The sequence below is a fragment of the Chlorocebus sabaeus genome, chromosome 20, assembly GCF_047675955.1.
Source record: "Chlorocebus sabaeus isolate Y175 chromosome 20, mChlSab1.0.hap1, whole genome shotgun sequence".
Lineage (NCBI taxonomy): Eukaryota > Metazoa > Chordata > Mammalia > Primates > Cercopithecidae > Chlorocebus > Chlorocebus sabaeus.
The window spans coordinates 121,660,606-121,684,079 of NC_132923.1; the positions used below are offsets into that span (position 1 = coordinate 121,660,606).

A 23,474-nucleotide genomic window follows, 5' to 3' on the forward strand; every position below is an offset into this window, starting at 1 on the left:
CGGGCACCTATAGTCCCAGCTACTTGAGAAGCTGAGGCAGGAGAATTGCATGAACCCAGGAGGCGGAGCTTGTAGTGAGCCGAGATGGCACCACTGCACTCCAGCATGGGCGACAGAGCGAAACTCCGTCTCAAAAAAAAAAAAAAAAAAAAAGAGAGACTTGAGTTCAAGTGTTTTTTTTGTTTGTTTTTTTTTGTTTTGTTTTGTTTTTACTTGAGACCGAGTCTTGCTCTGTCACGTAGGCTGGAGTGTAGTGGTGCGATCTCGGCTCACCTGCAACTTGTGCCTCCCAGGTTCAAGCGGTTCTTCTGCCTCAGCCTCCCGAGTAGCTGGGACTGCAGGCGCCGGCCACGACACACAGCTTATATGTGTATTTTATTAGAGACGGGCTTACCCATATTGGCCAGGCTGGTCTTGAACACCTGACCTCATGTTCACCCTCCTCAGCCTCCCAAAGTGCTGGGATTACAGGCGTGAGCCACCATGTCCGATCGAGTTCAAGTCTTTGATCCATCACCACATTGGCCAGGCTGGTCTTGAACTCCTGACCTCGTGTTCGCCAGCCTCGGCCTCCAAAAGTGCTGGGATTACAGGCGTGAGCCACCGTGCCCAGCTTAGTTCAAGTCTTTGATCCATCAGTTTTGAGAGTGGTGGTCTGGGGAGGCCACTTATCTTCTGGGCCTTAGTTTCCTAGATAACCATCCAGGCCTGGATTGCAGGATAGTTGCATGGGTAAGAAAATAGGTGGGAAGGAATTCTGTAATCTCCCTAGGATCGTGCAAAGGTGAGGAAGATTGGATGGGGGTGCGGGAGGCAGAATCCCGCGGGACTGGATGTTAGAAGACGTGGGTTCCAGTCCCAACTCCATCCCGTACTCCCTGTAACAGTTTGGACTTATTTATGGTCTGCATCAGTCACTACAGCAAGCAACTATTTCTTAAGTCCCATATTTTATCTTAAAGGGTCATGTGAATTTGGCATTCTGTTCTGTATCTTTGTTTGTTTTAATACAAAAATAAAGTTTGTCCTGTACGAGAACACTGAACAAACACCTGCTGTGAATTTGCTGTGTGACCTTGGGTCAGTCCCACAGGCTTTCTGGCCTGGGGTGCCTAGCTACAAACAGGAAGAGGAACAAGTCGTGCAACCTCTCTGATTGGACCTGCCTCAGGTCATATGCCCATCCCTGAGCCAATCGCTGTGGTGGGGGAAGGGGATGCAAAGTATTGACTGGCCAGGCCTGGAGCATGGGCTCTAGCCTTGGTTCTGGCCATGAGGTTTCACCCAGAACCTCTGGATCTAGTGGGGCAGCGTCTGCACAGAAATCCAGGCTTCTCTGCTGGGAGGGGAGGAAAGCGAGGCAGAGGAGGCAGAGTGCAGGAAGCCGCTACAGCCCACTTCCCTCCCTGGAGCTTAGTGCTCCATTTATAAGTTGTTTGACAATAATGTCATGTGTCAGGTTCTAGAGTGGGCTGGGTCCTTGAGGTCTCAGTCGGGCAGGGAGACGCAGATGCAAAATCCTTTTTTTTTTTTTTTTTTTTTTTGAGACAGGGTCTCACTGTCGCCCAGGCTAGAGTGCGATGACGCGATCTTGGCTCACTACGATCTCTACATCCTGGGCTCAAGCGATCCTCCCACCTCAGCCTCCTGAGTAGCTGGGACTACAGGTACGTACCACCTCGCCCATTTACTTTTTGTATTTTCAGTAGAGACAGGGTTATGCCATGTTACTCAGGCTGGTCTTGAATTCCTGGACTAGAGCGATCTGCCTGCCTTGGCCTCCCAAAGTGCTAAGTGCTGGGATTACAGGGTTGTGCCACTGCGCCCAGCCTACTCATGGTTTTTAGGGCCCTGGATGTTAGGATGGATTGCTAATAAATCTCTCATCAAGATGTGATTTGCATAATTGTCATTTTATTATAATATTAATTTCCTTCTGTGAGCTTTCCAAGTCTGAAACCGTCCCGGGGACTTCTTTTGGTTAGTTATTTTCAATCACCTGCAGGACACACAAGAAAATCGTCAGGTTCACCTAACCGCACAGCTGTGCACGGCAGTTTCCTGTATCTGTCCTCCTGGGCTAAGCTCCTCATGTGAGTCACAGGCAGCCCACACTACAGTATATCCTGCCTGAGGAGTTCTGATGACGTTTTGAAAAAAAAGATGCAATCACAGCTTTTCATTGACCTGTTAGGGTCTTCCTGTAAAGGGGGTCTTACCAGGAGTCCTGTGTGGGCTTCAGGGTAGGAGGCCTTTGAACCCCTAAAACTTGTATTCCAAATGTGTGGATGGCATATTTTTAGATTTCATTTGTTTCTCAAATCAAAACTGCTGTTTGCAAGGCAGTTATGCAGTATGGTTGGTGCTATAACTCTTTCCAGAGGCTGTTGATCAGTGTCTGTTAAACTTTTTTTTTTTTTTTTTTTTTTTTTTTTTTTTGTTGAGACAGTCTCACTGTGTTGCCCAGGCTGGAGTGCAGTGGGTCGATCTGGGCTCACTGCAACTTCTGCCATGAAGGTTCAAGTGATTCTCATACGTCAGCCTCCCGGGTAGCTGAGATTTTAGTCATGCACCACCATGCCTGGCTAATTTTTTGCATTTTTAGTAGAAATGAGGTTTCACCATGTTGGCCAGGCTGGTCTCGAACTACTGACTTCAAGTGATCTACCCGCCTCAGCTTCCCAAAGTGCTTGGATGACAGGTGTGAACCACCGCACACGGCCTGTTAAACATTTTGATATGCCAACTTCATGATCCAGTGCTGCAAACTGCCGGAGATCCAGCTGCTACAGCACAAACACTCAGACCAGTGTGCAGGAATTATGTTCAAGGATGTTCACTGCACAATGTAAGAGTGAAAAGTAGGAAACATGAGAGCTTCATTCATTATACTCAAACTATGGAATACTATTTAGTTGCTCAAAAGAATGACATTTATGTACTGACATGTAAAATGTGATAAGTTGTTAAGTGAAAAATAGCTGCAGAACAGTATGAAGACTCAGATCCTAGTTTTTGCTTAGAAGACAGTGTCTATCTATGTAAATATATAGCTTTATATGCACATAAAGTTGAGACTACACACCAAGGTGTTAACAATGACAACTTGTCCAGGAGCAGTGGCTCGTGCCTGTCATCCCAGCACTTTTGGAGGCCAAGGTGGGCTGATCACCTGAGGTCAGGAGTTTGAGACCAGCCTGGCCAATATGGTGAAACCCCATCTCTACTAAAAATACAAAAATTAGTTGGGTGTGGTGGTGTGTGCCTGTAGTCCCAGCAACTCAGGAGGCTGAGGCAGAAGAATCGCTTGAACCTGAGAGGCAGAGGTTGCAGTGAGCCGAGATCAAGTCACTGCACTTCAGCCTGGTGACAGAGGGAGACTCTGTCTCAAAAAACAAAACCAAAAACAACGATTACCTCTGGAGAGTGGAACTGGAGATGTAAAATGAGGGGGGACTTCTACTTTTCTACTTGATACTCTCTTATATTCTCTTAATATTTTTACACAGAGGATGTATTACCTTCTGGTAAAAGAATAAAAGCTAAGGATTGCTGAAGTTTCACGTGTGACTGTCATTCAATGGACATTTGTTGAAAGGATGAATGCCCCGGGCCACTTGTCTCCTCTGCTTCTCTGCTCTTTTGCTTGCACTTTCTGACCCTGGCTTGTCACCTGTCTGGGTTTATCCAGGCAGCTGCTCTCAGGCACCCCCAGGGCTCTAGTGGTTCATGACCCCAGGCTTCACACAGTGTGTCCCTGGGTTGGGGCCACTGCAAGTTTCACGAGCTCCTCCGCCGCTGCCAGGGGCAGCCCCCACCCAAGGACAGCTGGTTGCTTGACTCTCCTCCTTCTGAAACCCGTTACTGGGCATCTGTGCCTGCCCCGACTGTTCTCCCATGAACACAGGAACTCTGCCCAGCTGTCTCGCGAGACGTGCTGCCCTGTGGATCCCTGCTGCCATCTGGCCATGCTTTGGGATCTGGCTTGCTCTGTTGTGCCTGTGTCTGTGGCTGGGAACAGCTGATGCTGGGACAAAAAAATTGGGGCAACTGCCCCTGCCCCTGCTTCAGGTTCCCAAGGTGCTGCCAGGACCAGCTGCACGGTGACTCCCACAGCAGCTGGGGCTGGAAAAGGGTCTTAGAATTTGACTGGGAAAGGCCCCTAAGCAGCCTTTCATCCAGTCAGTCTCAGGCCAGGCTCCTTTGACGTGTGGGTGGCGCCTCCAAAGGTGAACTCAGATGGGTTTTTCCCAATTTATATATGAAAAAGCACCAGTTAATGATTAATGGCTACTGTCTTTTTGATTTTCCATTTTTCTCCAACAAACGTTTTTGGAATCTCTGCCTGTGACCACTTGTTGGCAAAAAGATGCCAACAGACAGACAAATGAACAAGGAGCTGGCAAGAATCAGTGGGAACACTTGGAAGCAGCCACCGGCTCATTCTGACAGTTTAGTTTCCTCCTGTGACCACGTGCTCATGGCTGCAGCTTCATATTTGGTTTTATAAGTGTCAGTTTAATGAACACTTCTCTGCAAATTAAAGTTAGTGAAGTCAGATGCCAGCTTTCCCCTTCTTTGGGGTCTCTGCCACAAATACCGTAACTCCCATTTGCTCTTGTGCCTAAATTGTGGAGGAGTCTAGTTCAAGTCCCATTTTACAGAAGAGCAAACTGAGGTGGTCCTTCGTCGGCACAGAGTGTCCAACTCTTCCCTCCCAGCATTCAGTAACAGGCATGGTGGCTCCTTTACCCTCTCCCGGGCACCCGTTTCTTTTTTGTGTGTTTTTTCTTTTTTTTTTTTTTGAGATGGAGTCTCACTCCATTGCCCAGGCTGGAGTGCAGTGGCATGAACTTGGGTTACTGCAACCTCCACCTCCCAGGTTCAAGTGATTCCCCTGCCTCAGCCTCCTGAGTAGCTGGGATTACAAGCACATATCACCACACCCAGGTAATTTTGAATTTTTAGTAGAGAAGTGGATTCCCCGTGTTGGCCAGGCTGGTTTCAAACTCCTGACCTCTGGTGATCTACCCATCTGGGCCTCCCAACGTGCTGGGATTACAGGCGTGAGCCACCAGGCACCCCTTTCTTGTGACGGGGTTTCCAGTCCTGGCTGCTTTCACCTACTGCTGCGTGTATCCACGGCTGCTCCTTAATATTGATGCCAGTTATTATTATCATTATTTTCAGAGACAGGGTCTTTCTATGTCACGCAGGCTTAAGTGCATTGGTGCAACCTTGGCTCAAAATAGCGTTGGCCTCCCGGGCCCATGTGACCCTTTCACCCAAGCCTCCCAAGTAGCTGAGACTACAGGCACGCACCACCATGCCTGAGTAATTAAAAATTTTTTTTTTGTAAAGACAGAGTCTCATTATGTTTCCCAGGCTGGTCTTGAACTCCTGGGCTCAAGCAATCCTCCCTCCTTGGCCTCCCAAAGTGCTGTGATTACAGGCATGAGCCATGGCACCTGGCCTATTATTTTTAATACATAATGTTAATGCTTATTGTTATAAACAAATGTGTGTTCATTGTTAAAAACAAATTCAGCTATTGTGGAAGCTGAAAGGAGACAGCTCTGAGTTTACATTGATAAGACAGGGGGACCAACTTGGCCTTATTTGCCTGGGATGGTCCCAGAGTAAAACAGGAAGTCCTGCATCCTGGAAAACCTTTCAGTCCTGCACAAACCGGGATGGCTGGTCACCCTACAGAATAGCTGGAAGACCCCTGAGGGGACTAATTTCCAATAATTAATGCTATGGGGGTCTCAAGGTATCAGGTTTTGGGCTTTGCAGATAAATATACCCGTTTACAGCACTGGATGGTGGAGTCTGGGCCACACACAGATACACAAAAATAAAATCACCATTTCTATGGAACTCACTCTTTTTTTTTTTTACTTGGAGTTTCACTCTTCTTGTCCAGGTTGGAGTGCAATGGTGCAATCTTGGCTCACTGCAACCTCCATCTCCCAGGTTCAAGGGAGTCTCCTGCCTCAGCCTCCTGAGTAGGTAGGTTTACAGGAGTGCGCTACCACGCCTGGCTAACTTTTTTGTATTTGTTTTAGTAGAGATGGGGTTTTGCCGTGTTGGTCAGGCTGGTCTTGAACTTCTGACCCCGCGATCTGCCCGCTCGGCCTCCCAAAATACTGGGATTACAGGTATGAGCCACTGCGTCAGGCGGAACTCACTCTTAATATGCCTGATGAGTGTCCAACCTCTTTGGACAAGGCCACCCTCTATGTTCCTTTTTACTCAGCTTTAGCCACACAGAAATTTTGGGGACCCATGGGGGGCCCAGCAGTTGCCAAGGTCTGCAGCCTCCTCCAAGGGGTTCCCATCTAGCTCTCAAGAGGAAGGAGAGGCTCTCAGTCACCAGGTGGGCACGGCACTCCCGAGGCCAGGTGAGCAGGGCAGTGGCCTGGGGCTTTGGGCTGGTTCGGTTCTTACCGAATTGATCCAGTCGATGTATTTGGAGACCCGTGTGAAGACGGAGGGCTTTTGGTAGTAGTTGCAGCCGAGGCTAGACCCAAAGCTGACGATGCCATGCACCTCCCACCGGCCGTCAGCTGCCTGACAGTTCAGCGGCCCGCCGGAGTCTCCCTGAGGAAGGCCAGAGTTACAGAAGGGTAAAGGGTGAGGAAGGGGCTGCCCATTGGAACCATTGTTCTCAAAGCATTTCTATTGTTCTGCTGTCAGTCACTGTCCTCTGAAGCCGGCCCTTGTGGTCAAAGCCCAAGATGGTACCATAATTCCAACAAGAGCCAACACCTATTCTTGCTGTGTGGCCAGAGCTGAGCTAAGCATGTTCTATACCTTATCTCATTAATCCTCACAAAATCCTATGGGGTAAATATTCACAGTCTCCCCAGGCCACTGGAGAGGAGAAACTGGAGTGTTGAGAGGTTGAGACTGGCCCAAGGTTACACAGACAGTTTGTAAAGGAGCTGAGGCCACATCCCAGAGTTCAGGCTCTTCCTCACTGGCTCTGTCTTCCCGCGGGTGGGGTGGTCTGTGTGGGCAGAGTGTGTAGGGCATAGTGTGATCTGAAGGGCGTGTGGATCTCCTTCCTATTCCATCACCACTTCACTGCTAAGTCCAACACAGAGCAATTCCTGGTGGTTAAGACACTGTCTCCGGGAAGGCTTCCGTGGCAGCTACCTGGAGGGGACATGCTGGGCCACTGATGAGAGTAATTCAACAGAAAACCCAGAAGTCATCCTAGAAAGGCCCTAGGTCAGGGAATACCTGCCTTTGGTTCCCTTCCAGCATAGAGGAAAGGATACGGAATGAGAATCATGAGAGACCTTGATGAGACCCAGGGAAGGACTTCCCAGCAGTGAGAGAGGGGGACACGACAAGGAGAATCTCAAAACAAGAACAAACAAGAACCAAGATCAAGTTTTTGTTTCTTTTGTTCACTCTGTCACCCAGACTGGATTGCAGTGGTGTGACCTCAGTTCACTGCAACCTCTGCCTCATGGGTTCAAGTGATTCTCCTGCCTCAGCCTCTTGAGTAGCTGTGACTACAGGTGCCTGCCACCACGCCTGACTAGTTTTTGTATTTTTAGTAGAGACAAGGTTTCACCATGTTGGCCAGGCTGGTCTCCAACTGCTGACCTCAAGTGTTCTGCCCGCCTTGGATTCCCAAAGTGATAGGGTATAGGCAAGAGTCACAGTGCCTGGCCAAAGAGTGGGTTCTGATATATCTGGAACGTATTTCTAGAGAGTACTTCTGCCAGGAGGAGGGAGGATGTACCTATAGAGGGGTGGACTTCTATAGCCTTATCCCCAGCCACATTTTGTCACTGAGCGGGGCCCCTGATTTTGGTACTCACGAAGCAGCTGGAGGTCACGCCATCACCCCCAGCACAGATCATACAGGGTTTCACGATGCTGCCCCACCAGTCAGGCCTGGAGCAGGTGTCATAGTCCACAACCAGCAACAGACCCTGCTGCAGGACATCAGAAGCAGGCCCGTTGGCTGAATGAGATCAGAAAGAAAGCATTAGGGATGCAAGGACTCCTGAGAAAAAGGAAGTGGTTGACCCTTACTGGGTTCCCCTGTTACTGTCTTCCATCCATTGTAATATGCGAACAGCCATGTTTGTCTACACTGTGTCCTCACGGTTGATTGGTTCAGCAGTGAACACCTGACTCAAGCTAAGCCAATGAGCTCCCTCCCCTGGGATGCTGAGATGGGGTCTAAGAGATTCCGGTTTCAGAGGACGTAAATCTGGGAAGCTTTTGGCAATGAATGACGTTTTGTTTTATGTGCAGAATGAAGTAGACTCACAAAGAAAAGAAATTCCAAGGAAGGGTTTCCTGAGTTTCTTACAGGCTTCCAGTCCCTAATCCTAGCCTGCTCCTGATGCCTGGCTATATTTCGGCCCTTGGGTTGAAACTTTTTTTTTTTTTTTTTTTTTTGAGACAGAGTCTCGCTCTGTCGCCCAGGCTGGAGTGCAGTGGCCGGATCTCAGCTCACTGCAAGCTCCGCCTCCCGGGTTCACGCCATTCTCCTGCCTCAGCCTCCCGAGTAGCTGGGACTAGAGGCGCCCGCCACCTCGCCCGGCTAGTTTTTTGTATTTTTTAATAGAGACGGGGTTTCACCTTGTTAGCCAGGATGGTCTCGATCTCCTGACCTCGTGATCCGCCCGTCTCGGCCTCCCAAAGTGCTGGGATTACAGGCTTGAGCCACCGCGCCCGGCCCGGGTTGAAACTTTTAAATACTTATAACAATCCCTTTTTATGGTAAGCTAACTCCATGGCTTTCTTCACTTATCTGAAATAGGAAAGTGATCCTCCTGGCAGTTAGAGCCCCCTCCTTGGGAAAAATATGCTGGTGTGGTGAAGAGAGGCCTGTCATAATGGCCCCCAATGACACAGCCACCATCCTCTCCATTACTGTTACCACAGCTATGAGTGGCAAGGATGAGCTTAACATAATTCTTCGCTATTGATTGAAGCCTAGGGAAGTTAAGTGTCGGCCAGGCGCAGTGGCTCACCCTCTAATCCCAGCACTTAGGGAGGCCAAGGTGGGTGGATCCCTTAAGGTCAAGAGTTTGAGACCAGCCTGATCAACATGGTGAAATCCTGTATCTACTAAAATATAAAAATTAGCCGGGTGTGGTGGCATCTGGCTATAATTCTAGCTACTTGGGAGGCTGAGGCTGGAGAATCGTTTGAGCTTGGGAGGCAGAGGTTGCAGTGAGTCGAGATTGCACCACTGCACTCCAGCCAGGTCAACAGAACAAGACCCTGTCTCAAAAAATAATAAATAAATAAATAAAAAAGGAAGTTAAGGGTCTGGCTTAAGACAACTAATAAGTAATTAATACTTGTATAACATTTTGCAATGTAGGACGCATTTTCACCTTTCCCCTCTTTTGTTCTTCACCAACAGTGTTTCCATTTTACAGATGAGGAAACTGAGGTTCGGAAGTGACTTGCCCAAGGTTTCACCGTGACCGGCAGAGCTGGGCCTAAAAGCCAAGCATTTGGATGCCTCCCCGCTCCCACTGTCTCAATGAACTGCATCTGCCCCAGGGGTGTCTGGGGAAACAAACAGGTGGTTGTGCTTCTATCTTAACAAGCATGAAATGCCTCTTCCACCACCGCTCACCACAGGATTTCATGTGTACTTGTATTTACAGATAAGGCAGTCAAGAGGGCAATGGGGATTTATTCCAGGGTACATATGTGAATGTACCCCTGGAAAAACATGTCATTATACTTATGTGTTTATGTCATTAGGGAGAAATGTCATAATGTCATTATCACTCATAATGTCATTATGGTCATAAGGTCATTATCACTTATCCCTTCCTAGAATCTTCCAAACCTCTGGTGATTTCACAAGTGAAGGGCGGGAACTCTGTTCCTCTTGCTGGCTACAGTCATTGGATCTGTAACCCCTGGAGTCTATGTCAAAGGAGACCCGCCCTTAGCCAGGGTCTGAGCAGCAAGACCGAATGGCACATGGGACAGCTTTAGCCATGGGGCACGGAGGCTCCGAGGAGGGCTCCAGGTGCCTCAGGTCACAGAGGAAAATGCTGTTCTGAACTCTACGGGCCACACAGAAGATGGTCTCTGTAACTTTCTTTCCATCATAGGGACAGTGACAACAACTAACACACAGCACCTCCCACTTGCCAGGCTTCCTATAGATTATCTCCTTGAATCCTCTTGCCAACTCTGTGATGTAGCTGCTATTATTATGCCCCCACCCTTTTTTTTTTGAGACACAGTCTCGCTCTGTCCCCCAGGCTGGAGTGCAGTAGCGAAATCTTGGCTCACTGCAATCTCCACCTCCCGGGTTCAAGCGATTCTCTTGCCTCAGCCTCCTGAGTACCTGGGACTACAGGCGCACACCACCACACCCTGCTATTTTAAAAATAGTTTTAGTACAGACCTGGTTTCGCCATGTCGGTCAGGCTGGTCTCCTGACCTCAAGTGATCTGCATGCCAGGCCTCCCAAAGTGCTGGGATTACAGGCGTGAGCCACGGCGCCCAGCCAATTATTTGCATTTTACATATGATAAAAGTGCTGCATGGAGAGACCTAGTAATGTGTCCAAGGTGTCACAGTCATGAAGTGGGAGAGCTGACATTTGAACCCAGGCAGGCATCAGCCTATGCCATCCCGTCTCTCCCAGGCTGCCATCACACCCTGGGATGACAGGTGAGAGGCTCTGGCCAGACAGGGGTGACATCACCTCCCTTCCCTCCCAGGCCTGGGGGCTCCTGGCTCCCACTTACTATGCAGATATCCCCAGCCCGTGACGTAGCAGGGGTAGTTGTTGGGTAGAATGGAGCCGGCAGGAGGGAGGCAGGCCAGCTGGATCTTGTCGGTGAGGGAGACGGAGTTAGCCAGTTTGACCAGGGCAATGTCATACCTAGGTCAGTGCAGAGGCAGAGCATGAGGACAGGGTTGACTTTTCCTGCCCTGTGGGGCTTTGGAGGGCTCTGAGACCTTGTCATCGTTCCCTGTACGTTACCCCAGCTTGCTCTGAGTGGCAGGGCCCCAGGGCATGTTTGAAAATGCAGAGGGTCTTGTTGAAAGGAGCAAGGCAGGAGAGATTGTGTCCTACTCCAGGGACAGTCACAGGGTCGACAGCACTGTCCCTGTGTCCCCAGGACTTGGCATGAAGTAGATACATGTTCAGGGGACAGGGTCCCTGCAGGCTTGACTGGCAGCAAACCAGGTCACTCTGGCAGTCTTTGCTTCTCCCTCCCCAGGTCACATCCCCACCCCAGACATCTTTGGAGTTGGTTCCACATCTAAGAGGCCAGAGCTCCTTCTCCCTCCCTATCGAAGAAGCAGAGGGCGTGTGGTGGAGTTGAGACCGTTTCCTCTGTGAGACCCCCATGTGTTCCCTGATAACCTCACCCCCAAGTGCACCCAGACAGAAACGAACCCTTTGGAGGCATCGTTGGAGTCCCAGTCCGGATGCTGCACAGTCTTAGAGACCCTGACGGCCAGCGAACCAGACTCCGCAATGTAGAGGTTGTGCCGTCCCAGCGCCACGCCGTAGGTCGTGTTGTCGCTGGGAGAAAGGGGGCCCAGGGAGAGGGTCACCTCCAGAGGCCTGGCTTTGGATAATGTTGGGATAGACCCAAGTAACTGGCTGTTGCATGAGCCACTAGTTGGGGCTTGCGCTTGGGGATCTTTCCTCCCGTGGGACAATCAGTTAGTTATAATAGAGCCTAAAGTATATAACATAAGAACTATGATCATATAATAATTGTTAGTATACGAACTTTAAACTATAATATAAAATAAATGTTGTAATAACACAGACTCTAGGATTATGGAGGGAATGAGATGAACACAGAGAAAACAGGAGTCATTTGCTCTCAAGGACATTTTTCCCACCTTTCATTTTCAGATGGGGAAACTGAGGCCCAGAGAGGCGTAACCTGGCCCAGAGTCCCAGCCGTTAGTGAGAAACCAGAACCAGAAGCCAGGACTCCTGACTCTAAGTCTCTATCAGTTTCCCCATCACCTCCTAGAGCTTATTATAAATTAGATGGGAGAAGGGATTACTCCTGGAAGGAGTGACAACGACACAGCAAAAGCTCTGGTGAGTTCCAGCTGTGATGAGCAGAGGTCACAGACAACGAAGAGGAAAAGTGAACAACGTTGCAGAACCTCGTGGGCCTTTATAATTAGTCTATAATTCAGAATTAGCTTTCACTAGGCACTTACTAAGTGCCAGGCCCTTTAGTAAATCAGCTCATTGAATTCACACTAAATTCTGTTACTCCATTGTTTTCTGCAGGTGGTGGTATTGAAGCTTTGAGAAGTCAAGTTGTTCAAGGGAACCCAATTCCAGATCCAGAGGCCACATGTAGTTTCCCCCAGAGGGCAGAGATTAGGCCTTCCCCTTCTCCTCATCCTCCCTCAGTACCTGGCACAGGACACCCCATCTGTGCCATGTACTGACATTGATGGGCCAACACACTGAACCATTGATTGACGACAGCTTGTGTCTCAGCCAGGCTAGTGGTTATTTGCAAGGCTGCTTTATGTAGCGTGATTCAGGCCATTTAAGCCCCCAGCTCAGAAATGAGCACCGGCTGGTGAGCAGGCCAAGTGCCCAGGGAATGGCAGTTACCTGATGCAGTGAGCAGCCGTCAGGACCCAGTTGTTGTCTATCAGGGTCCCTCCGCAGATGTGGTACCAATTGCCATTGGAGAGGTATAGCAGGGAGGCCTGGGGAGAAACACAGGAGCTCTGTGGCTGTGGCTGAAAAAGCAGGGCCTCCCTGCACTCCAGTTTCCCAAGAACAGGGCTGCGACCAGGGTAAGGGGGAGTGAGGCACTCACCTCAGGTGCACAACTTAAGGGGGCCCCCAAAACCTCATACGTCACGATAAAAAACATGTTAATGCAATCTATATTAAAACGAATCAGGCCAGACATGGTGGCTCATGCCTGTAATCCCAACACTTTGGGAGGCCAAGGAAGGAGGATCACTTGAGCCCAGGAGTTTGAGACCAGCCTGGGCAACATGGTGAAACCCCATCTGATAAGGTTTGGCTGTGTCCCTACCCAAACCTCATCTTGAATTGTAGCATAATCCCCACGTGTCGTGGGAGGGACCTGGTGGGAGGTAATTGAATCGTGAGTGTGGTTACCCCCAAGCTGTTTTCAAGATAGTGAGTTCTCACACGATCTGATGGTTTTATAAGGGGCTTTCCCCCACTTTTGCTTGGCATTTATCCCTGCTGCCGCTGTGTGAACAAGGATGTGTTTCCTTCTCCTTCTGCCGTGATTGTAAGTTTCCTGAGGCCTCCCCAGCCATGCTGAGCTGTGAGTCAATTAAACCTCTTTCCTTTATAAATTACCCAGTCTCAGGTATGTCTTTCTTAGCAGTGTGAGGAAGGACTAATACATTGTATCTACAAAAAAAAAGCCCAAAATTAGCCACTGGGTGCGGTGGTGCATGCCTATAGTCCCAGCTACTCAGAAGGCTGAGGTGGGAGTATTGCTTGAGCCCAGGAGTTTGTGAAGCAGTCTGGGCACCATAGCGAGAACTTGACTCTATCAAAAAATTTTTTAAATAAAATAAAAATTAACTGTGAGTGGTGGTGCACACCCGTAGTCTCAGTTACTCAGGAGGCTGAGGTGGGAGGATTCTTTGATCTCATAAAGTCTAGGTTGCAGTGAGCTGTGATTGCTCTGTGCTCAGCCTGGGTGACATAGCAAGGGCCTGTATCTGCTCTGCCCCCCCAACAAAAAGCAACAACAAAATTAACGCAAAAAATCTGGGATAGAAAAATAAAAAACATATAGACTATTAAAAAATAACTGTTCTTCCAGGAGTGCTGCCTTATGCCTGTGATTGTAACACTTTGGGAGGTCGAGGTTGGTGAATTCACCTGAGGTCAGGAGTTTGAGACCAGCCTGGCCAATATAGTGAAATCCTGTCTGTCTGTACTAAAAATACAAATATTATCCAGGTGTGATGGTGTGTGTCTGTAATCCCAGCTACTCAGGAGGCTGAGGCAGGAGAATCACTTGAACCCGGGAGGCAGATGTTGCAGTGAGCCGAGATCGTGCTATTGCACTGCAGTCTGGGTGACGAGAGTGAGACTTCATGTCAAAAACAAAAACAAAAAACCCTGTTCTGAACATCTTTCTGCAACTGGATTGGTTGGGATCTTCCCCTCCTTGGGAGCTCTTTCCTAGCTCCCTCTGGTTTAGTATGTCCAAAACAAAACTCCTGACTTATCCCAAATGTGGTCTTTCCCCAGGGTCCTCTGTCACAGTCAATGGCAACTCCACTGCTGCTCGGGCCGCAAACCTTGGTGTCATCCTTGGCTCCTGTCTTTCCCTGTTATCCCTCATTCAAGTCCATCAGCCAATCCCATCAGCTCTAGCTTGGGAATATGTGGAGTGGTTGCTACCCCTTGGTCACTACCTCAACTGCGTGTCCCAGTGATCCTCTCTTCTCAATGATCACTCTACTCTCCCATCTCTTCTCCCTGCTCCCGACCACATTTTCTCAACACAGAAGCGTGAATGATTCTTTCTGAATGGAAGTCAGATGACTTCTCTTCTCTGCTCAGGCCCTCCAGTGGCTCCCCCTTTACAGCTTATAAAACCTGAATCTGTCTGATGACCTACTAGGCCCTCTGTGGCCTCTCTGACTCCATAAGCTCCCACTCTCCTCTCCTCCAGCCACCCTGACTTCCATGCAGTTCTGCAAATACACCAAACCTACTTCTGCCTCAGGGTCTTTGCACTGTATCTTCCTCCTGCCTGGAATATTCTTGCAAATATTGATGTAGCTCTTTCCTTCACTTCCTGTTGGCCTCTGCTCAAGGTTACCTTCTCCATGAGGTCTTCTATGACCATGCTGTCCCCAACAGTGTGCACACACATGTACATGCACGCTTGTGTACATAGGCACACACAGACACCCTCATCTCCTTCCTCTTGCTCTGTGTTACTCTTCATCATAGCATCTTGCATTTTCTGGCATGTTATGAATTTACCCATTCAGTTGTTTATTGTCTCACTCCTCTACTTTATTTTATTTTTTTTGAGATGGAGTCTTGCTTTGTCGTTCAGTTTGGTGTGCAGTGGCACCATCTCGGCTCACTGCAACCTCTGTCTCCTGGGTTCAAGTGATTCTCTTGTTTAAGCCACCAGAGTAGCTGTGATTACAGGTGCCTGCTACCACACCTGGCTAATATCCTTGCATTTTTAGTAGAAACGGGGTTTCGCCATGTTAGCTAGGCTGATCTCGAACTACTGACCTCAGGTGACCTGCCCACCTCGGCCTCCAAAACTACTGGGATTCCAGGTGTTTGAGCCACTGTGCCTGGCCACGTCTCCACTTTAATAAAGGCTTCATGAATTTTTCCCCCCACTGCTACGTGCCAGGCGCCTAGAACAGTGCCTGGTACATACTAGGTCTTTAACAAATGCTTACTGATTGAACAAGTGAGTGAATAAGCAAATGAATAGAATGAAAGAGATCACCAGGGCTGGGTGATCTTGTCTTCTGCTTGTCTAGTTTCCCCTTGAAGACCAAATCCACTCATGGGATCATGAGACTGCATAAGTGGACCTTACTCCCCTGCCCCCCGGCTCCTCATGTTTTTTTAAATAAATTTTTTCAGGTTAGAAAATGGTTTCTAGGCAGGGCACAGTGGGTCGCGCTTGTAATCCCAGCTACTCAAGGGGCTGAGGCAGGAGAATCACTTGAACCCGGGAGGCGGAGGTTGCAGTGAGCCAAGATGGCACCACCGTACTCCAGCCTGGGCGACAGAGTGAGGGTCTGTCTCAAAAAAAAAAAAAAAAAGGTTTCTGTTTAGATTGACAGTTTAGCAGGTGTGGGGTACAACTTTTAAGTGGTGGAGGCTGGGCATCGTGACTCACGCCTGTAATCCCAACATTTTGGGAGGCCGAGGCAAGTGGGTCACTTGAGGCCAGGCATTTGACACCAACCTGGCCAACATGATGAGACCCCCATCTGTACTAAAAATACATAAATTAGCCGAGTGTCGTGGTATGTGCCTGTAATCCCAGCTACTTGGGAGGCTGAGGTAGGAGAATCGCTTGAACTCAGGAGGCGGAGGTTGCAGTGAGCTGGGATGGCGCCACTGTACTCCAGCCTGGGTGACAGAGTGAGACCCTGTCTTTAAAAAAAAAAAAAAGAAAAAAGAAAAAAAGAACTTTAAGGTGGTGACATCTGACACTGTTTTAGTCTCTAATGAAGTGTTCTGTGCCCTTCCTGTTCCTTCATTCCTCCTCCCCTGTCTTTCAATTCCCTGCCAAGGCCAAGCAGAGGGGAGGGAGGTGACAGTAGGGCATGGACTGCACTGATCAGGCTTCCTATAACTGTGGGGAACGATGATCTGTATGTTGGCAGATGCCAGATGCCTGCTTTTCTCTGAAGGTTCTTGTTTTTAATTAGCCATTTGGCATTTCTCGTTTGTGTGACATTAAGAGGTCTTAGATGAACTGGCTTTAAAAAAGACGTTTAAAATTAGAGAAAGTGAAAAAAGACACTTAAAAGGATATACCCCCCCAATTTAAAAATGTGCTAAAACCATCCGACAGATGTGAAATTTAGTTCATGTGGTAGGTATTGTTTGTGGCCAGCAAAGTGTAGCTAAAAGAACAAGCACTGAACCAAATTTGAATCCTCATTCCCCCCAGGCTAACTCAGTGCCTTTGGGCAATTCTGTAACGTTTCCAAGTCCCAGTTACCTTCTCTGGAAATGTGGAGCATAAGCCACTGTGCAGGGCTCTCAGGGTGATTAATACTGTAATGACAATAGCTGGTGGGTGGGATGGCTCACACCTGTAATCCCAGCACTTTGGGAGGTTGAGGCAGGTGGGTCAGGAGTTTGAGACCAGCCGGGTCAGGAGTTTGAGACCAGCCTGTCCAACATGATGAAACCCTGTGTCTACTAAAAATACAAAAATTAGCCGGGCGTGGTGGCGGGCGCCTGTAATCTTAGGTATTCGGGAGGCTGAGGCAGGAGAATTAGTTGAACCCAGGAAGTGGAGGTTGCAGTTAGCTGAGATTGTGCCACTGCATTCCAGCCTAGGTGACAGAATGAGACTGTCTCCAGCAGAAAAAACAAAATTGCATTAAATTATAATTCATTTTGGTTAGTGAGGTTTTTTTTTTTTCTTTTTTTTTTGGTGATGGCTAGCTATGTTGCCCATACTGGTCTTAAACTCTTGGGCTCCAGTAATCCTCCTGCCTCAGCCTCTTGAATAGCTGGAATTAAAGGTATGTGCCACTGCGCCTGGCTGGCTGCTAAGTTTTGTGCTACCCCCTTTCATTTTGCCCCGGAGTGAATGTCTTACTTGCCTCATCTGAGTCCCCACCCAGCTAGATCTGCCTATGATCTCAGTAAAACAATTTCCCCAGGGAAACAGAAGCACAAAGCACAAGGGACTCTTCACAGACTAACAGTCACTGGTTCTCAAGGCAAGAACACCTTTGTGCAAGAGGGCGAGGAAGTATTTTTGGACACAGCAATGAGTAAGTTCTCAGCACAAATGCGCCCGGTGCTGTGGGGTCCTGTAGCAGAGGGACTGTGGCCCTTCTTCCAAATTCTCAGGCAAAAAATACCATGGGACTGTGAGAAAAGCAAAAGAACTGGCAGAAGTACACAAAGCCAGGTATAGAAATTGTGAGTCTAGGTTGAGTGGCTCATGCCTGTAATCCCAGCAGTTTGGGAGGCTGAGGCAGGAGGATCACTTGAGCCCAGGAGTTCACGACCAGCCTGGGCAACATAGTGAGACCCCCATCTCTAAAAAAAAAATTAACTGGGTGTGGTGGCATGCATCTGTGGTCTCAGCTGGTAGGGAGGCTGAGGTGGGAGGCTAGGAGTTTGAGGCCGCAGTGAGCCATGTTTTGCCAGCCAGTGTACTCCAGCCAGGGTGACAGAATGGGACACTGTCTCAAAAAAACTTTACTATGGCTGAGCACAGTGGTGGGTTCCTGTAATCTCAGCACTGTGGGAGGCTGAGGCAGTGGATGGCTGGAGCCCAGGAGTTGGAGGCTGCAGTGAGCTATGATCGTGCCACTGCACTCCAGCCTGGGTGACAGAGCAAGAGTCTGTCTGAAAAAAAGAAAAAAAAAAATGTGAAATATCCGCCATCATTCTATCATTGAGAGTTTTTTTTTTTTTTTTTTTTTTTTCTTTTTTTTATGGTTTCTCACTCTATCACCGAGGCTGGAGTGCAGAGGTGTGATCTTGGCTCACCGCCACCTCCGCCTCCAGGGTTCAAGTGATTCTTGTGTTTCAGCCTCCCACATAGCTGGGACTATAGGTGCCCGCCACCATGCCTGGCTAATTTTTGTATTTTTAGTAGAGTCAGAGATTTAGCATGTTGGCCAGGCTGGTCTCAAACTCCTGACCTCAGGTGATCCACCTGCTTCGGCCTGCCAAAGTGCTGGGATTACAGGCATGAGCCAGGCCTATCATTGACAGTCTCTTAATCAAGGAGCAGATGAATGACGCTGGCCTCTGTAGACACAGTGACTGCTGCATGGCTCACTCTGAATGCTCAAGGCTAGTGGGCTGCTAATTGCTCCTCCTACTTAAGTTAGAAACTCATCCTGATTCAGCTGGGTTTGCTCCTAAAGTAGTTTATATCAATTATGCTTGCAATAGTTTGATTAAAACATGTAACAAATAAAATACGAGTTCAGAAAGAGAGTCATTATTTATATGGAAACAAAGTTAAATGCTTAGAAGAGACTGAATCACCATGATTCTTAAAAAATTGCTCCTGAATTAGCGTCTGTGAGAAAATGGAAAGATTGGGGGGAAAAGTCGTAAAAGTCGGGATGGGCTCATAACTCAGATTGCTTTGTGAACGTCTCAAAGTTACTGCTCTGCTTTAAAGAAATGAACTTGTAGATGATATATTATGGGGCGTGGTTTATATGAAAAAGACAGTGAAGAACTTAACAAATTGTTTACATAGTGTAAGATAAAATGTTTACAACATATATGTATGATTTAAAATAATTTCTTTATAACCAACTTTTCAATTACTCAGTCCCAGCTACATCAGATAAATGAGATTTTACTATATTTGTTTGTGTCAATGTAAACTTTACACAGTTCTGTTAAAATTCCCACCATTAACACGTCTATAGTAATTTGTGCCTGTGCCCCACTTGGCAGTTTAGCCTTGATATCACTATGATTATATGAACTTAAGGAAACATTTTTTCATTGGTAACATTGATTTGTTGTAGTTAAAGATGAATCTGCACAAATAGCACTGATTGGTTCCTTAAAGCAAGGGATGTTTGCATAGGTAGTCTTGAATGGTTCCTAGACTAATGGTACATTTGTAAACAAGCCTCTGATTGGTTAATAGAGTAATACTATATTTGCTGCCTATGGGCAGTGGGGAGGAGACAGCTCCTTACTGCAGCTGGCGGAGGCACCTCTCCCTCCTCTCCCAAGGTTGGCCAAGGCCACAGAAATGTATCTTTTTTTTATTTTTTATTTTATATTTTGAGACAGAGTCTTGCCTTGTTGTCCAGGCTGCAGTGCAGTGGTGCAATTTCAGCTCACTGCCACCTCTGCCTCCTGGGTTCAAGCGATTCTCCTGCCTCAGCCTCACGAGTTGCTGGGATTACAAGTGTGTGACACCACGCCTGGCTAACTGTGTATTACTAGTAGAGGCGGGTTTCACCATGTTGCCCAGGCTGGTCTCAAACTCCTGACTGTAGGTGATCTGCCCACCAGGGCCTCCCAGAGTGTAGGGATAACAGGCATGAGCCACTGCACCCAGTTGGAAATGTATCTTATTGGTGAAGTTGCCTGTGCTGCTCTCTGAGTCCCATCAGTCCTCACTTTGCCAGCACAGTAGACCCCATGGTGGAAGGGCAAAGGGGGGATATAAAGGGAGTGGGGCAGGGACAGGGATAAGTACAGTGTGGTCGACTCACCTGCCAGGGCCAGCTGTTGGGCGTCGCTTCTTCACCTCCAACCACCCTAGTCACAGAAGGCGGGTAAGTGGGGACCCCACAACTGAGGGCTATGAAAAGAGAAAGGGTCTTGAGTCCAGGAAGCAGCGTCCCACTCAATGTAAACTGCACTTGCTGCATTCTGAACCCCCAAATAGAAAACCCTTGTTCTAGAAAGATCCCAAGAGGTCATAGAATCCTGCTCTTTGCTCCAGTTCTTTGAAACTCCATTCCAGTTTTCTTATGACTATAGGTCTGAATGCAGTAGGGATTGGGTGGGGGCGACAGGGGAGGACAGGAAGATCCCATTCCCAGCCACACCAGGGGATGGGAAACCAGTGACTCTGGGTGACAGGGTTTACCTCCAGCCACCAAAGCAGACAGCAGCAGGATCCTAATCATGGTGTGTCCGTGGGAGTTCTGTCAGCGTGGCCCTGGAGAAGGCTCTGGTTTTATGAGGAACTTATCAGTGAGAGATACACTAGGAGCACGCAAGATGGGGATTTTCTCAAAGCCCAGTGGAAAAAAGAGCTTGCGTCCAAATATTTTTTTTCCCATTTGCTCCCAACTGTCACCCTAGAAATACTTTGAAAAAGATGCCAAAGGTAGATATTGGAATATGGGTTCCATCTGTTTTGAAGAGATTATGTTGTGTGTTAGGGAAGGAAGAAAAATACTAATTGTTGGTCCTTGGAGTTGTGTTTTCCATTTTTTTTTTTTTCCTCCCTGAGTAAGACTGAGGAGAGGAGTTGTGTGTTCTTTCTTTTTTCTTTTTTTTTTCTTTCTGAGATGGAGTCATGCTCTGTCACCCAGGCTGGAGTGCAGTGGCGTGATCTCAGCTCACTGCAACCTCTGCCTCCTGGGTTCAAGCAATTCCCCTGCCTCAGTCTCCCTAGCAGCTGGGATTGCAGGTGTGTGCCACCATTCCTGGCTAATTTTTGTATTTTTGGTAGAGACAGGGGTCTCATCATGTTGGCTAGGCTGGTCTCCCACTCCTGGCCTCAAGTGATCTGCTCACCTCAGCCTCCCAAAGTGCTGGGATTCCAGGCTGATCCACCGCGCCAGGAGTTGTGTTTTCAATGAAAAGATGAAGGTGGCATGCTGAACTCACAGAGTTCTAAGGCAGTATTTCTCAGTGGGGCTGGTTCAGCCACCAGGAGACGTTTGACAACATCTGGGGACATCGTTGGGTGTCATGGCTGGGGTTGATGTTACTGGCATCCAGCGGTCAGACAGCAGAGATGCTGCGAAACATCTGACACTGCCCTGGGCAACAGGACATGCCCTGCCCTGGATGTCAATGGTGCTGAGGCTGAGAAAGCCTGTTCTATGCCACGCCAGGGCTTGCAGTGTGACCTTGGCTGGGTCATGTAAGTCTCTAGACCCATCTGTGAAACAGGGAGAGAAACCTGTGCCCAGCGTGTTTCACAACATTACGGTAAGGATTTGTGTAATGTGGGGAAGGTGCACACGTAACAGAAGGCAAGGCCGACATGCACAATTAGGATCTGGCTGCTCTAATGATGGGGGAAGCAGAATGCTGGCAAAGGAGGACTTCATCGGGTGGATCAAAATGCACTTTATGGCCAGGCACAGTGGTTCACTCCTATAATCCCAGAACTTTGGGAGGCTGATGCGGGCAGACCACCTGAAGCCAGGAGTTCAAGACCAGCCTGGCCAACATGGTGAAACCCCGTCTCTACTAAAAATACAAAAATTAGTCTGGTGTGGTCCTGCATGCCTGTATTCCCAGCTATTCAGGCGGCTGAGGCAGGAGAATCTCTTGAACCTTGGAGGTGGAGGTTGCAGTGAGCTGAGATCACACCTCTGTACTGTAGTCTGGGAAACAGAGCAAAACTACATCTTGAGAAAAAAAGAAAACAAAACAAAACAAAAAACAGACTAGCCTGGACAACATAGTGAGATCACCTGTCACTACAATAATTTTTTTTTAGAAAGTTAGCCAGGCGCGGTGGCACACATATGTGGCTCCAGCTACTCTGGAGGCTAAGCTGAGGCAGAGGGTCCCTTGAGCCTGGGTGGCAATGGCTGCAGTAAGCTGCAATGGATCCACCACTGCCTGGGTGGCAGATGCGTTTTATTGTCCTCTTCCAAGAGAACAGCAGTGTGCACTTCTCCAATAACGTCATCTTCCAAATGGGATGAAGTCAGAAGCTCCTTCAAAAGGGAACAAACAAAGGCAGGGTGACACTCACCCAGCACCACACAGATGTTAGATGCACTCACATTCCTTACTGAATCTAAGCCACAAAAAACCCTGCAAGAGGCTCTGTTATTTCACAGGAGGAAGCTGAGCTTCAGAGAGGTAAAGTGACTTGTCCAAGATCCTACAGCTTCTAAGCAGCAGAATGGGAATTGGAACTAGGTTGGTCTGATTCCAAAGTCCAGCACTTTGGGAGGTCGAGGTGGGTGAACACGAGGTCAGGAGTTCAAGACCAGCCTGGCCAATATGGTGAAACCCTGTCTCTAATAAAATACACACATAAGCTGGATGTGGTGGCCGGAGGTGAGCATCCTGCCTCACCTCCTAGGAGTTCAACTTGTGTTGGGGGAGGCGTGGAGTGAGCATGGTTTCCTGGTGGACTCTCTTGTTCTTCCTCAGACCTTCACTCTCCTCACCTTTTGGGAGAGCACAAAGCCAGGCAGGCCCGCTGCTGATGAGAAAGCTCCGCTCTGTGACCACAAACTCTAGTTTTTGCCCCAGTCAAAAAAACAGAGGGGAAAGTGAACTTCAATTCTTTTTTTTTCTTTTTTTTTTTTTTTTTTTTTGTGAGATGGAGTCTCTCTCTGTCAACCAGTGGCGTGATCTGTGCTCACTGCAACCTCCAACTCCCAGGTTCAAGCGACTCTCATGCATCAGCCTCCCGAGTAGCTGGGATGACAGCTGCACGCCAGCATGCCCAGCTAATTTTTGTATTTTTAATAGAGATGGGGTTTTGCCATGTTGACTAGGCTTATTTTGAACTCCTGATCTCAGGTGATCCGCCTGCCTCGTCCTCCCAAAGAGTTGGGATTACAGGCCTGAGTCATCTTGCCTGGGAAGATTTCAACTCTTGAGACTTGAGTTCAAGGCCGGGCGTGGTGGCTCAAGCCTGTAATCCCAGCACTTTGGGAGTCCGAGGCAGGCGGATCACGAGGTCAGCAGATCGAGACCATCCTGGCTAACACGGTGAAACCTCGTCTCTACTAAAAATACAAAAAAATTAGCTGGGCATGGTGGTGGGCGCCTGTAGTCTCAGCTAGTTGAGAAGCTGAGGCAGGAGAATTGCATGAACCCAGGAGGCAGAGCTTGTAGTGAGCCGAGATGGCACCACTGCACTCCAGCGTGGGCGACAGAGCGAAACTCTGTCTCAAAAAAAAAAAAAAAAAAAAAAAAAAACGAGAGACTTGAGTTCAAGTGTTTTTTTTTTTGTTTGTTTTTTTGTTTGTTTGTTTTTTTCTTGAGACCGAGTCTTGCTCTGTCACGTAGGCTGGAGTGTAGTGGTGCAAAC

The 23,474-nt window shown here is 48.4% G+C and overlaps 1 protein-coding gene across 1 annotated transcript; it reads right to left on the minus strand.

The window, feature by feature from the left end:
* Positions 1-1,981: 1,981 nt before the first annotated feature.
* LOC103247268 (chymotrypsin-like elastase family member 2A) lies at positions 1,982-20,364 on the minus strand. Its single transcript, XM_073008143.1, has 8 exons — positions 20,325-20,364; positions 19,945-20,033; positions 12,617-12,714; positions 11,417-11,545; positions 10,758-10,894; positions 7,839-7,984; positions 6,451-6,603; positions 1,982-1,999 (listed from the first exon to the last, which is right to left on the minus strand). Exons 1-8 carry the CDS (start codon positions 20,362-20,364, stop codon positions 1,982-1,984), a joined length of 810 nt encoding a protein of 269 aa, XP_072864244.1.
* Positions 20,365-23,474: the final 3,110 nt, after the last annotated feature.

Bases quoted from the DNA above. Each gene is read 5' to 3' on its own strand.
- LOC103247268 (XM_073008143.1), bottom strand. From the start codon at position 20,364: ATGATTAGGATCCTGCTGCTGTCTGCTTTGGTGGCTGGAG. The intron at 20,034-20,324 runs GTAAACCCTGTC...CTCTTTTCATAG, and splicing joins GTCTGCTTTGGTGGCTGGAG to CCCTCAGTTGTGGGGTCCCC. The intron at 6,604-7,838 runs GTGAGTACCAAA...GGCCTTCCTCAG, and splicing joins GCGTGACCTCCAGCTGCTTC to GGAGACTCCGGCGGGCCGCT.